Source organism: Caloenas nicobarica, chromosome Z, assembly GCF_036013445.1.
Source record: "Caloenas nicobarica isolate bCalNic1 chromosome Z, bCalNic1.hap1, whole genome shotgun sequence".
NCBI lineage: Eukaryota > Metazoa > Chordata > Aves > Columbiformes > Columbidae > Caloenas > Caloenas nicobarica.
In genome coordinates this window covers 21,993,833-22,009,260 of record NC_088284.1, presented here as the reverse complement: position 1 = coordinate 22,009,260, position 15,428 = coordinate 21,993,833, and the positions used below count along the sequence as shown (strand labels likewise).

The 15,428-nt window shown below is 39.5% G+C and overlaps 1 protein-coding gene across 1 annotated transcript in view; it reads left to right on the top strand.

The window, feature by feature from the left end:
* The first annotated feature begins 419 nt into the window (after positions 1-419).
* Positions 420-15,428, top strand: part of FYB1 (FYN binding protein 1) — a 55,491-nt gene continuing 40,482 nt past the window's right edge. Inside the window, 2 exon segments of the mRNA XM_065656635.1 lie at positions 420-482; positions 5,946-7,092. Of these exon segments, the coding sequence (XP_065512707.1) occupies positions 5,973-7,092 (1,120 nt within the window). The 5' untranslated portion in view covers positions 420-482; positions 5,946-5,972.

Genomic DNA, 15,428 nt, shown 5'->3' with positions numbered 1-15,428 from the left:
CCTGGTGAGTGGGAATATATGCAGTGACTCTCAATGGCAGCAGGGGACTAAACTGGATGACCGGAGACAGATGCACTCTTGTATTTACACCTGTAATTGCCACACATATTTATAAGCCATTTTTATGTAAAGATTCACCCTTGTATGCACCAATGTAGTTTCACAGGACTCCACAATATGGGGTAAATGCAATACTTTTAGGTATCACATGGTGAATACTGCTGATGGCAGCAGCCAGTCTAAACACATTTTAGTTCCCATTTCCCCCACCGCTTCTTGCCTAATATCCTGAGGAGAGCAGTTTTCTTTACTGATCATGATAACGAAACCCACAAGCAGCATTCTGATGTAAACCCTTGCTGAGAAGCAGAACTCCTAGCAAACATACCAGGCTCTTAGAGTAATAAACCTGCGGATAGTCTCCTAGAACGAGCTGGTTTTTCTACTTCTATCAAAATATTGAAGAGCTTTTGGGAATCCAGGTAAATTGTTGTACATGTTTGTCTTGGAAATAAAAGTGCAAAGTTCCAGGAAAAATAGAATTAGTACAGGGTATTACATATAACCTCATATAACTGTGATTTTAATTGTAGATATTACTTACAATTTATTGTGGAGCTGGAAAGATGCCAAGCTGATGAAATGGAACTTTCTATCTCAAAGATCTGTGTTTGGTTCCCTGAAATTCTGCTAAAAGCAGCCCTAATTTCAGTGACTTTTGCATTTTGAGTAAGAGAAATGGTATCACTTAAAGGCAATTACTTTCTAGTAATTCCTTTTACATTATTTGTGGCTGGCTGATTTGTATGTGGGATATTTTTTAATATAGCATACTCCGGACTGAGTTATCACTGTATGTATTTTGTTTGTAGTGGGTCATGGAAAATATTTTTCTTCCCAGTGGTGAGTCAGAATGGTACCCAATGGCTTAAAACTGCATAAAATTTCCTTTAAAGTCATACAGGATCTTGAAATTCTAGAAATAAGGGTAGAAACTTTTCGGTGGCAGGAACTGGAGTTTTTCTTCCTTGAGACTTAGAGATGTTGCATTAGCTTTAATGGAATAACCAGAGTATAATCAAAGACGTTCATAAGGCACCCACTGTGTGTATTATCTATATGAAGAGGGATCCATCTGCTTCATTTCTGGGCAGACTCGCTAGAAAATTTACATCATTCTGAAAGCTGTTGATTAGCATAAGAGAAAAATAATTTTAAAATCCCAAATTATTAAGTATCATGAAACTCTGTGCTTCTATAAAACCATGTTAAATAACATTGTAATGCCTTTTCAGAAAAGGATATTAGTTAATCAGTGTTTATTGCATAATAGTTGTTGATGGAAAAGTGAAGCTGCCAGGCTGCTGTTGTTGAAGACTGAGTTGCCAATGGTTGATAGTTTTTCTGATTTTAGGTCAGGACATGGATGAAGAGATGACTGTGCATGGATAGATGCTTTGGCCCGGTGCACAGGCTGTGTCAGCAGTAGATTGGGATCAAGCTGAGGTGTCACCTTACTGTTCTGTTCAAGCCTTCACTAGTCCTGGTCTAAAACTGACCTGGAGTGGATGAACTATGTTGTCCTCTCATGTTCCTGCAATATGATGTAGTTGGTTTTATGATTAAGTAAAAGATGAGAAAAAGTGACAAGAGAGGAACAAAAAAAGTGTAGAGGAATGCACAACAGAAAAGATACAGAATATAGTGTGAACCAGCTGGAACATTGTCTTGTCTAATTTTAACAAGCACATGTCCTCAAGAGTGTGGTGGTTTTGTCTTGCTGTGGTTAGAGAGGTTTGAAACAGTGCTCTCAGGATAACATGCAGGCTGTCAGCCGCTCACCAGAGAATCCTTTAGATTTCTGTCTATCCTCCCCATCCTAGAGGTTTACCCTTCAAGAATCCCCAGACAGCAGAATAACCTACCTCTTCATTATTTAGTATCTCATGGGGACTCATTTGTCTTGTATACCAATCCTTCTATTAGCAAGTCTTTTTGTTTGAGCAGATGCTGTCTTTCTGCCTTCTTTTCATACTTCTGCTGCCTACATTCATAGGGACAGAGTCTTGTAACATCTTAACTCCACTTTCCAAAAGCTACACTGACTATTAGAACAAGTCGTCTTTAGCTAGCAATTTAAACTAGACTCAAGGGGAAGAAAAGCAACTTGGAAATTATTTGTCTCTTCTGGAAACAACAAAGTTGCATAATGATAATTCTGAAGTTTCTCTGTCTGAAAAGGAAATATTCAACCAATAATTTATCAAAAATTCAGAATGGCACCAGCATCTTGTGCAAGCAACTGAAGTCCCTCAAATCCATTAATTTCAGTAGAAGTTAAATCAAGCCTTTATGTTGCCAAATAATTTTCAGATCTGTATTTTTCTGTAGCTTTCATATTTCATTTTCCTTGGCTTTTCTGTCCAGTTCCTGATTACTTACATCCTGTCCATGGGTTAGAGCTCAATTCCCTTAGTGGTTACCAGCTTCTGTGGTTATTTCACTGCCACAGAATTCACGAGCATAAACACTTTTCTTCTTAAAGGGATAGCTTTATAATCTTCATTTCATTACTTTCTAGCAAAGACATCAAGATCTCATTCTGTTAAAAGAATATGAATTTTTAAAAAGCCTGTTTAGACCTTATCACTTGGGAACACAAAGGAAAAAATACAGTTGAGAAGTGAAAAGATGAGGTTATTTTTCCTTTGCAAATCAGATCTGCATGTATTTTGAAGAATTTCACAATTCTTTGTACCATGAAGAGTTACATATATTTCATTTGCTTAATGATTGATCCAGTGTTGCTGTTTGAAGAAAGAACAGCCACAAGGAGAAGTCGAAATGAAGTGATCTTTTGTCTTCACCAAGACTAGAAAGTAAAAAATGAGAGCATATTTATGCCAAAACAAAGCAAATGGGTTTTAATCAGGCTGCTAGTTGAGACTGGAATATATACAGTAAATTCAGGAAGAATACAGCTGGAACCTTTATATTTCTTGTGTTCTCATTACACTGTACTTCAGGACAGAAGTGTGCAAGAGTATCTTGGTACCTGTGTGAGCCTCTGTTGAAGGCAGTGGGAGGCTGGGAATGCAAATCTCCTTGATGAATCTATGGTATGGGAACTAAAACCTGGGTGTGGTTCTAGATTTTTTCAAACACATTTGAATAATGCAACCATCTCGTATCAAAGCAAAAGTTACTGTGCACCTTATGTGCTGCTTCCGGTTCAGATCAGAAGCTGAAAAGCCAACATATTTTGCGCTGAGTTTCCCAATAGAGTGCAAAGAGAATGTTCAGAAAATAATCAAGCACTTCTTACGTGAGACTCCTCTGTCCCACAGGCACTTTGCACTTTAGAGGGGAAGGGTAAGCTGAACTTAATCTCACTTCTGAATCTTTTCAAGTTCCCATTTCATGATTTACAACCTATTGTATGCGCTAATGGAATACATAACCACTGTCGCTTCTGGGAAAGGAAACATAGAAACTGCGGGCATTACTCTGTGAGCAGAGCCACAGATAAAATATACTCTCTTTTTCCCACTTCTCTATCTGTCTACCTGGCCACTCAGGTTGTGCATTAGAATCCACAATATGGCTTCTAGTATAACATACCTTATAAAAGCAGGAACTGGTGACGTACGTTAAAGAGAAGCTGTTCAGTGTAAGTAAATTATTAAAGAGGCTACATTGCTGCTTGTAAACCCTTCCACATGCCCAAGAGCTTTTTACTCTTGAAGAGTTCACAGATCTGAATGATTAGGGTGAGGTTTGTTCGCATGACTGGGAAGAAATTTATGAAAAGAAATCAGTTGACAGTCCTAACGTGGCAGCAGTGAATGGTTCCGTGCATTTGAAGGCATGTATGAATGTAATTGATCTTGCTATTGAAGACATAGAAAACATCAGAAACCACATATAAGAATAAAAGATCTTTCAAAGATACATTTCCAGCTTCCAAAAGGTCTACATGCTAAATGCCTCTTGTCCAGAACATTCACATTACTGTAGTTTGACACAGTACGTTTTCTTAAATTTCAAATGGCAGCGGCAGCAGAAGAATCAATTTATTGTTATTACTTTCAAAAGAAATGAGCTGCTGAATTGACCAAGCAGCTCATCAGATTGTCATTTACAAGTTCTGAAGGCCTCAGACACTGAGGTAAAGTTATAGTATCTCTGATGATTTATATTCTTATGGAAGTTAAAAAAAAGCCCATGCATTAGTACAAAGTTAAGAGAACACAGACAAAGAGCTTGTTATTTTCTCTGGCATTGCAATTAGCTTAACTTTCTGTTTATGTCGGTAAAATCAGTGCCTTGTGAGGTATTGTGGGAGAAATTTTGAATGATTACTGATACGGATACATCCCTCTGCAGTGTAATTGTGTGTGTGTGAATGCATATGCATCAACCAGCAGTAGATGGCTTAAACCCGATAATCTCCATAGTAAATGTGTACTTCCTCCCTTCCCTATATGTGCAAAAGAGATAACAATATGGTGCTCTGGGGATAAGTTTCATATATGTCTATCTTGTTTTGATTACATTCATTGTAAGTAATTTTGTGGTATAATGCAGCAGTTCAGAAAGACTGAATTTCTTGGTGATATTGAAAGATTTGTGAAAGTCAGCTTTAAGTTGAATAAGTCACAGATAAAACTACTGCAACGTAACAGGCAATTCATGTAATCAGATACAATCAAACAGAAGGTAAAAGTAGCAAACCCCCTATTTAGAAGCTCTTGTTAATGAAGTAAAAAAAAAATACCGAACACTTGCTGAATTGTACTGAGTGAAGACACAGTTCATTCTTCAACCTCTTTCCAAAATTTTCTTCAGACCCTTATTTATCGTGCTTTGTAGTGATACTCATTTGTTTCAAAACAGCACCCTTCCCAGTTGTAACATCCCCGCTTTATACCATTACTCTCACATTTTATTAATAACTTCCACACACAAAACACATCCCATCCAAACAAGCTGTGAAACACCAGCATATCTGCTGCAGCTGCACCCCTGCTGCCACTGTTGGGTAGGAAAGGACTTCCTGCTGCGGAGGCCTTTTGGAACCCAAAGGTGGTCCCCAGTCCCCTTTGGCCCTATCCTTCACTGTGCTGTGTTGTAAGTGTATCGAATTCAAATGTATTGAGCTTTTGACCCCAGTTCATATTAACGACTGGTCCTGGAAGGTGTCAAATACTGCTGACCAATTAAAACAGTTTCAGATGAAGGTGGATTTTATCCACTTGGATCAACTTTATTTTGGTTTCAGTCTTCTTTCTTTTTTTTTTTTTTCCCCCAGGAAGCTAAATATCTTTGACAGTATCTGGGTGTATCGATTGTCATTTTACTCCACATATTTTCATTTTACATCCACATATGCACCTTTTTTTTTCAGATAAAAAAGGGAGAAGAGAAAAAAGGACAAAGTGAGGGTGGGGGAGCAGTAGGGAAGAAAATTGCTGAGAAGGGAAACAAAAACTGACACACACAGCCCAAACCAGAATATTTTCTGTTTCACAAAGGAACTTGCAGTTCTCCAAAGAGTTGGCAGGAATAACTCCAGTCTGGTACATAATCCAGGTTCTAGTGCAGTCTATGCTTCTCACTGCAGGACACTCATATTCTTAGGGTGCTCAGTTTCCAATTTTAGAAATAAGCAGAAATTATAGTATGCCCAGAAGGAGCTGCCTTTCCACTCTCCAGAGGCAGTACCTGCACTGAAAATTTCAAAAGATTATAAAACCACAGCAAAGATAGAATAAAATGTTCAGCTTGCCTAACCCTACAGGAAGATGTGCTACAATATCTCCACTGCCAATCAGCAGTACTACAAGCCTCAGACCAGGAAACTCTTTAAAGTACAGTATGTGTGAACATTGCAACAGTGACTTTCTCATTGCTGCTCTTTCTTTTTCTCTTCTTTATGCTTATAGGACAGCAAGGCAGATGTGAAGTCACTCATGGCGAAATTTAACACAGGTAGCACTCCCACAGAGGATGTTTCTGGTAACAGCCGACCCTTCAAAGTCCCAGGACAACCTACCCATACGGGATTACAGGCAAGGAAAGCAGCACTTGAGAAATTTGCAAGTCAAGGAAATGCAACTTCTTCAGGACCCAATACCTTTCACAAGCCTGTTCATCCTAAGCCTCCTCTGGCAGTCAAGCCTTCAACTGATGAGAAAACAGAGAAGGATCCAAAGCCCCCATATTTGAAACCAGTGGCACAAAAGTTTGGGGTTCAGCTTCAGGCAACTAACAGAGAAAATGATGGAAAATCCGGATACACTAAACCTCCCACCAAAACTGGTGACTTGGCAAAAGAAGAGCCAAAGCCTCTGTATCCAAAATCTGTAGGGAACAAGTTCCTTAACTCTGTTCCTCAGGAGAAAGAAAAAAATCCACTGGGAACAAAACCAAATTCAAATTCTGCACCACAGGATAGTGAAGCAAAAGCAGCATTTTCAAAAGTAACTGGAGTTAAAGAAAAGTTCATGTCTGCAACACAAGAAAATGAGCCCAAGCCTCCTTTCTCTAAACCACCTCTTGCACAGAAACCTTCTCTAAACCATGAGGTCTCCCAGAAAGAAGACACTTCTAATAAAAATGTTTTTGTGCAAAAAGGACTATCAGGCCCTAGACCAAATATACGGTCTTTTAAAGCAGCAAAGGAAGTAGATGAAAATAGTAACTGTGCTGCAGAAGCTCCAGGCAGTCATTTCTCTAACGTGGTTCTGAAACCTACTGGCCACTGGTCCAGCTCATCCCAAGACACCCTCAAAAACATGGAGGAAGAGACTGAAGAAAAGGGAGTAAGTGTGGCCAAGAACGTCTTTCTCAATAAAATCATCCAGGAAGAATCAGGCTCTTCTTCTGCTAAGTTCCGTAAGACAAACACAGCGCTTGCTGCAGAAAGGTCATCAGGTGGATCAAAAGAGAAAGAGGATGGGAACAAGAGCTCAGAAACCCCCAAGCGGAAAGCCTTGCCCCTGCTGTTCAAACTGGGCCAGCCCCCACAGAAGCCCAGCAGACCCCCCAGTGTGGACCTGGAAAGGTTCTGGAAGAGCAGCCCAAAAGACAGTGAGTCCTCTCTGTTTTGGCTTTCTTGGGTAGTTTCTTTTTCATGCTTTCAGTACCCAATTTGTTTCAGGTGGAATTCCATCTTCTGTTCAGAAACAACGTGAGACTTGTGCATTAGACAGACCCCTAAGGCTTTAACCTATGCTTGTGTCTCTTCTGTACAGGACAGAAATTAAAATAATATTCTCCCTCAGTGATAAACTTTAGGATGAATGTTTTTTATATTGAGTTTGTTTATTTTTCAAAACTACTTGGTTGGAGATATAACTTCTGTCAGGGAGTTTAAGTCTTTTTCTCAGCAGACATTTAAGTCCTGACTTCCTATAAATGAGATGTTCAAGTTGTGTATCCTGTTCTCGACAGTAACTTCCTGGGCAAAGCTTGAGGGCCACCAAGATTGTATAATACAACCTGTAGTAATCACTTCTTTTTTTTTTTTTTTTTTTTTGCCTTTCGCAATGACTAATCATAGTGTGACCCTATAAATTAATGTATTTAAAAGCTTGTTTAGAAAGGTAAACACTATGAAAAATTACAGAATCCATGTTCCCATGTGGAGCTGCATCAATTTTTTACCCAGATCTGGATCCAGACTCCAAAAGCATGGACTTAATGTTTCCTGTTAGGTTTGCATGATTTCAGTAGTGTGGCAGCCTCAGTAGCACCTGAGGCTCTGTTTCACTATTTTTGTGAAGAACCAAGCCTCTGAACTTTCTGATGGTCGTAATCCAGACTAGATTTATATAAAACTTGAGATGGTCTTGTGCATGTGACAGGAGTTTCTGTAAACACATTTAAAATATCTGGGAGAACACAAACCCTGTGAAAAAAAAATTGCTATGACACTAATCCTGCAAAGGGGCTTGCTTCAACAGGTTCTTTTCACCACATAAGAGAAGTTGCAGCAACGATATAAGCTGTTTCTGAGGCACTCAAAATATGCCCTTGAAATTCTCATGTAAAAATGTGATTTCTTAGAGTTAGACCCACAAATTAACTGTAACCTCTTTGAAGGAGAAATCAGTTTTGTGGAGGTCCTGAATGTCCTTAATTCTCCCTTAAATCACCTGTAATTCAAACTTTTGGATCAGGGTTTTTCTCCAAAGTTTTTTGGCACATTTTGACAATTCTAAAAAGCTAAAATCAGCCACTCCAGTTGGAATGGCTGATGCCAATTGACACGTTTATATTACAAGTTTTATAGTATAACAGCTGAAGGCGTCTTTCTCTTTTTTCTTGTAGCACTGGGTGCCAGGAACTATGATTGCAGAAGAAATTCTGATCATATATTAAAATGAAAGTTCTAAGATGTATGGGCCTAAAGGAAAGTTGTTCTTAATCTTGGTACATGAGAGAAACAAAGACAGAAATAAACATTTATAATTGTGTTAAATTTTTATGTTGGATTTAGATTTTCTGTGTTTGTTTTGGGGTTTTTTTTGTTGTTTCTTAATGCACTGTTGTCTACATTGAGCTCTGGAAGCAAAGAATGTATACAATCCTTGCATTTTTTTTAGCTCAAGTAATTTTAACCAGTTATGTCCTGCAACAAATTGTGTCAGAGGATACACACAGCTAATAATTTCTGATAATGAGGGGCATTTCACTTATGTTGGTCTGCCTTAGCCATCTCTCTTAGATTTAATTAAATAGATTAAACCTACTCTCAAATTTTCAGTATAGTCAGTAGGAAAGGGCCCAATGGTGTGATTCAGAGCATTAAAGTTAGATGCCTAATGTAGCTCATGATAGATGCTCTGAATAATTCCATACAGTGCATGTGCAGTACATTACATACATTCATGTAATTTATTTGATACAAAATTTGTCATTGTGTCTTCTGTATTTAGAACACAGTATGGCTAGTGCTTTAGCAGTTCTGAATGCACAAAAGATTGGTCTTCCTGAGAGAGAATACATTCAAAGGGGTTATGAACCAATGAAGAATCTCAGAGCTGGCTTTCTCTAATGACAAAAAGCCACACTAAAAACATAGTGTGCATGCAACTACAAATTCTGTTATTATTCATTCCACTCAAAAAATAGGAGTGTATCGGTAACAAAAAATGTACTTTCTTGTCCGCTGCTACATTCTGCTTTTCCTGTGTTACTTTACAGTAATGAAAACGTTTTCACAAATCCATGATCAGGGCAGATCCTTAAATGATGTAAATTTGTGTATCTCTTTAAAAGAAATATATCAATGTACAATGGTCTGAGCAGCAGCTGCCCTTTCTCCATAGAACACTGTTCAATATTACTGGCTTTACTGGAGTGCCCAGAGCAGCCTCAAAATGGAAAGGCAGAGTTTTCAGCAAATGACAGCAGCAAATATTTTGATTAAACAAAGTTTAATCTAGTTCTAGCTAGCTAGAACTCTGAGAAGTCCTAAAAAAGGCTGAAAACACCCCAAACCGCAATTAGGTTTTTTTTTAAAATGCATTTTAAAAGTAATTAGTAGAGGAATGATTTTATTTCTCCATTTGTTGTTTTTTGTGGGAGTTTTTTTGTTTGCTTTTTGTTTGTTTATTTGTTTTTTTCTGGTTCCAGTGCATTTATAGACACAAAGCATTTCTTCATCCTGTTTTTAAACCTGAGGGTTGGAAATTTTCATCCTGTGCATTTAAAATCAATACTGTGAACAGGACTGCAAGGATAATACCAGAACATTTGCTACAAGGAGGATCTCCATTTGTCACTACCCAACACTACCATAGCCACCAGCCTAGATGAGTTACACTGGTAACACAAGCTAAGGATGTAGCTGCTCAGTGCAGTGGCACAGGTTGTCCTCCAAACACATTGCAGAAAACATTAAGTAGAACTAAATAGCCTGACATTAACTTATTTGCTTCACAGTCTTGGGTCAGGGCAAGACTGAAAGATTTAGGAACAACATTAATATGAAGGTGTTCACAGTGGCCCTGAACTGAAGCCTTCCCCTGTAGAGCTGGCACATAGACCTTGATGTTCTGATTGGCTTTAATTAATTAATTTGTGGCTAGATTTCTTCACAGAACAATTCTGGTGGACAGACCAGGTATTCTAGAGTGAATCCTGAACAAACTCCTTTTCAGCTCAACAAAGCTATTCATCGCCGCTGAGTTTCTTGGAACATTAAACTCAAACGACAAAACCTATCCGCTTTGGAAAGGCAGTTAAACTGAATTATTTTCTTTCTTTAACTGTCATTTCAAGAATCAAAGTCATGCCAGGAAGATGCCACCCCCGCAGCACAAATTCTTACTGCACATTACTTTGTCCTGATAAACAGGAGCTTGCCATAGTTGTCTAATTTGCTGCTGTGATTCGGGTGCTAAGTAAAAAGAAGAACAAGCAAATGGAAATGGTTTTCCCATCCAGCAAAGCTTTCTGAGGCCTCACCTTGGGGGTTTTGATCTGCACTAGGGCAAAAGCTAGGTTTTGGGTTAGCATTTGAGAAAAGGAAAGCTGCACACATTGTGGCTGTTATACCTGTGTCAGAGGCTTGTGCCTGAGGTGCTGAAAACCTCATAGTGCCTGATTTAAATAACGAGTTTGAACTCGACTTTCTCAGAAGTATCAATTCACCTGTTTTTCTTTGGTTGCTATCTTTTCCTCTGAAATCTGTTTTGCTGGTTTTTTGTAATCAGGTATTCACTGCGTGTGAAATAACTTTAAATGTTAGGGGCTGAAGGGCTCACCTTAGATGTAGCAGTCTTAGTCATGTGTGGGAGAAGGATTTAAGCTGTCCACCATGACTACATTAACACTAAGGGATGTTGTTCTGGTGTTGGCCTTGCTTTTGACTAGAAATTTTCACCTGGTCCTGAAAAACTTTTCACAATAGAAGTTCTGTAGATACAAGTGTTGTGCTGAGGAAAGTCTGACTATTTATGTGTCACTATTTTCCACTGAAGGCAGGCTTAAAGAAATTCCTGTCTGGGCACGTGAATACAGGGCACTCTGGTAAATTCCTGTGTTATGTCCCATTACAGTAATTTTCCCTTGGAGTCAATTATGTTTGCATCAGCTCAGAATCAATGAGATGCACATGCTTTCTTGATTCAGAAAATAATACTAACAATACTGTTTTGTAATAAATACACAATGTGCAAACAGGGCTTTGTTAGGAAAAAAAAAAAAAAAAGGAGGAGAAACAAAGCCGTTTTCCTGAGAGTTTCCCATGTGAGGTTACAAACATACTGCTGCTTTCAGGAGAGAAGTACACCTGGGCTGATGATCAGTGGGATCATGCATGTACAGATGGCCACCCACATAAAGCCTGTTGAAGGCTCGGAGTCCTAGTGCTCTACACACCTCTGAACACCTCGTGAATGATCAACACTGGGCCTTCAGCTACGGAGAGTATTTTGAGCTGTACTGGAAGAAACAAAAGGAAACTGTACTGAATCTAGCAGAAAAGAATATGTAAGAAAATACTATTTATAATTTGAGTTATGGTTGCGTCTGCAGTCTTTGCTGAGGTTCTGTTCTGCAATGGATTGTGTACTCACACAGTGACGTGGCTATTTGAGTTGGGACAGACAACCAGAGAGAAAGGAGGAATTAGAACTTGAAGTGCATTGTCCAAGATATCAGAACACTCTGTTGGCAAATTAATTAACAATCAAGCACCACTCTCGAGGATGGCAAATGTCTTCACTGTCTTTGCAAAGCTCCTTAGAACCAGTCAGTTGTTGTTCTTACTTGACAGCAAGATGAAAGAGCAGCTTCCAAAGTTATAAAGAACAGGGGATTTTTTTCTCACAGGATGTCACTGTTGTTTACTGCAGAATTTGGACTTAAAAGGTCAATGTAGGTTTTCTTTTTTTACCTGAGTGCTCTATTGGATAAAGTTACACAACAGCTCAGTATTAAGGTGTAAGGGGATAAATATAATTATAACTTGAACCAAATAATCTGTTTCTAAGTCAGATGAAACTAAAAGTAGGTGATAATATCAAACAATGCTGTTCCGGGGTGTGGTGGAGGTAGCTGTGTGTAAAAACGTGATGCCTCTGTTTCCACAAGTGAGCTACAGCATGCCATAAAACCCTGTTCAGCTCAAGAAAGTGTCAAAATTATAATTTCAGAATAGCATGATAATTACATGCAACACAATGCCTGCCTTTTGCTATACAGAGCTAAAACATTACATATTAAGCAAGATCAGAAATGTACTGAAGTGAGACAATTTGTGGGGATGTGAAGACCTGCAAGGCTTTTTAACTAGTCATTTATTAGATTTAATGATGTTGATGTGTATTATTTTTGGTCCCCTATGCATTTACATGAAAACTATGGAAGTGAGTTGAAATTATGATCATACAGATCTGCCAAGAACTTAACTTTGCAGGATCTGCTTGAAGCAACTACAAAATCTGGACAAGTAGTTGTACATAGATTTTAGTGGAAAAGAATGTAAAAGCTCTTCAGCATTCATCTAAGGCCATTCCTCTCTCTTTTTCTCTGAAAGTGAGAGAACCCAAATGATTCTTCTTTCAGCAGCATTACACTGAAATATTTCACAACTCTGAGAAAAAGGAGAATCAATTGTTGCAGTTCCTATAAATTAAGAACAATGCTTAGCTGAAATGTAGTCAAACTTGTGCATTTGTCATGAAAATCAGACCACAACAAAAGAAATCTCACACACTGTACATGGTTTGGTACAAGTTCGATACACATGCAATGACAGTGTGGGTCTGACCCTGAATGAGTTGTCTCGCTCATGGGATTAGTATAAGATTAGTTTCAAAAAAGAGGTTTAAATTCATCATAATTTCAACATTATTTCTTTGGCCATCTTTCAATAGTTCAATCTGTCTGTTCCAAAATACCAGTTGAATTAAATTTCCCTCAATCTTTTTGCTCACATCGTCATTCTTCAGCTATAATTACATTCACCATAATTATAGAATATGCATGTAAGGCTGAATTTTTAAATAGGTGAAGAGTGGACACATGCTTTCAGTCTTCTTCAGTCAGAGATAATTTTTTTCAGATTTTTTAAGAGCCTCCACAGTAAAAAATATTAATGCTATGGAGGAAACCCTGGCACACTGAAGTTTTTGAAACGTTACCTTTAATTGGTCCAGGATTCACCATATAATTCTGCTAAAATATGTGGACAAGACTACAACTGAAACTGCTAGTATGGCTTGCAATACTAAAAAAGATAAATCACTGCAATTCAAAAATGAATGCAACTATGCAGATAAAAGCATGAATGAGACAAGTTATTTATCTGCCTAAGGAAATAGATAAAGCTAATCCAAGTTATAGATAAAATAAGACTTGAGGGAAGCCAACATTTAGTATTTTCCTGCAGAAAATTTTTCAGACTACAACTTGATCTTGTTGTGCATTAGAAAGCAATAGTGAAAAAAAAACCCATTGCAAATTAGTATGTAAACTCATTGCCCTTGCTTATTTCCTTAGCTACAAGAGTCTTCAATATCTTTCAAATAACTGAATGTGTATTTTTCATTATAAAGGAAGAAAATGTATCTATCAACAAACCACCAGAGCACAGTTCTCAGCTGTGAATTGTCATAGCTTCTGCAACTGACACATTCATAGATCTTCCCCTAAAGATCTCCATTTTTGTTTGCTAGGTCTCATGTGGCACACTTCTTCCCTTCCAGGTGATCTGACTGTAGTAAAATTAGCAGTACAGTAGGGGTTGTTTATGTCATAATATGGAGGCACAGAAATATATTTTTTACCTACAAGGTCACATAGGAAGAGTCAGTTGTCTCCACACCTCAAGACTGCCTACAATAAGAAAGAAAGAAGGGTAATTGTAGTAGGCGATTCCCTTTTGAGAGGGACAGAGGGCCCAATATGCAGAGTTGGCCCTCATCATAGGGAAGTATGTAGTCTACCTGGAGCCCAGATCAGGGATATCACCAGGGCACTCCCCAACTTGGTGCACCCAACGGACTACTACCCACTACTGATCTTCCAGACAGGTGGGGAGGGAGCTGCATCCCGCAGTCTGAGGGGAATGAAGAAAGATTTCATGGCCTTGGGACAGTTGGTGAAAGAGTCTGGGGCACAAGTAATTTTCTATTCCCTCCTTCCATTTTCGGGTGCCGACGTGGGATGGAATAGAAGAATTCCGTCCATAAATGATTGACTACAAGACTGGTGTTATAGGTAGGGCTTTGGGTTCTTTGATAACGGCTGGTTTTACAAGACACCAGTCTGGTCAGTGATATGTGGGAAAGGTTTATCCCACAGGGGTAAAAGGATGCTGGGACAGGAATTAGCAGGGCTCATTTGGAGGGCTTTAAACTAGATTCGAAGGGGGATGGGGTTGTAGCTGGGCATGCACCAGTGGGGCAGCACTCTAGAATTGATGAAGACCAGGAGGCCTCCCATCCCCCTAGGGTGAAATCGGTGTGCTCAGCTCGCTCCCTGAAATGCCTGTACACCAATGCGCGCAGCATGGGGAATAAGCAGGAGGAGTTAGAAACCTGTGTTCAGTCAGGAGATTATGATCTGGTGGCATTAACAGAGACATGGTGGGACAGCTCACATGACTGGAATGTGGTCATGGATGGCTATGTCCTTCTCAGGAAAGACAGGCCAGCAAGGCGAGCTGGTGGAGTTGCTCTTTATGTGAGAAAGCAACTATAATGTATTGAGCACTGTCCAGGGGCAGATCAGGAGCGAGTTGAGAGTGTGTGGGTGAGAATTAAGGGGCAGGCTGGCAGGGGTGATACTGTTGTGGGTGTCTATTGCAGGCCACCAGGTCAGGGTGAGGAAGCTGGCGAAGCCTTCTACAGGCAGGCGAGAGCAGCCTCGCAAGTACAGGCCCTGGTTGTAGTGGGGGATTTTAACTACCCTGATATTTGCTGGAAGGGCTACTCAGCCAGGCATCCACAGTCCAGAACGTTCCTCCAGTGCATTGATTATGCAAATGGTGGATGAACCAACTAGAAGAGAAGCGCTGCTATATCTCATCCTCACTAAGAAGGAGGGTCTGGTTGAAGCAGTAAAGGTGGGGGGCTGCCTTGGCTGCAGCAACGATGAGTAGGTGGAGTTCAGGATCTTATGTGGCAGGAACAGAATAACGAGCAGAATTGCAACCCTGGACTTCAGTAGGGCCAACTTTGGCCTTTTCAAGCAATTGCTAGGGGAAATCCCATGGGAGAGGGTACTTGAAGGTAAAGGGGCCCAAGATAGTTAGTTAGCATTCAGGGACTGCTTCTTCCGAGCTCAACATCAGAGCATCCCAACACATAGGAAGTCAAGGAAGGGAGCCAGGATACCTGCTTGGTTAAACAGAGAACTGCTGGGCAAACTCAAGTGGAAGAGGAGAGTTTACAGATCACGGAAGGAGGTGC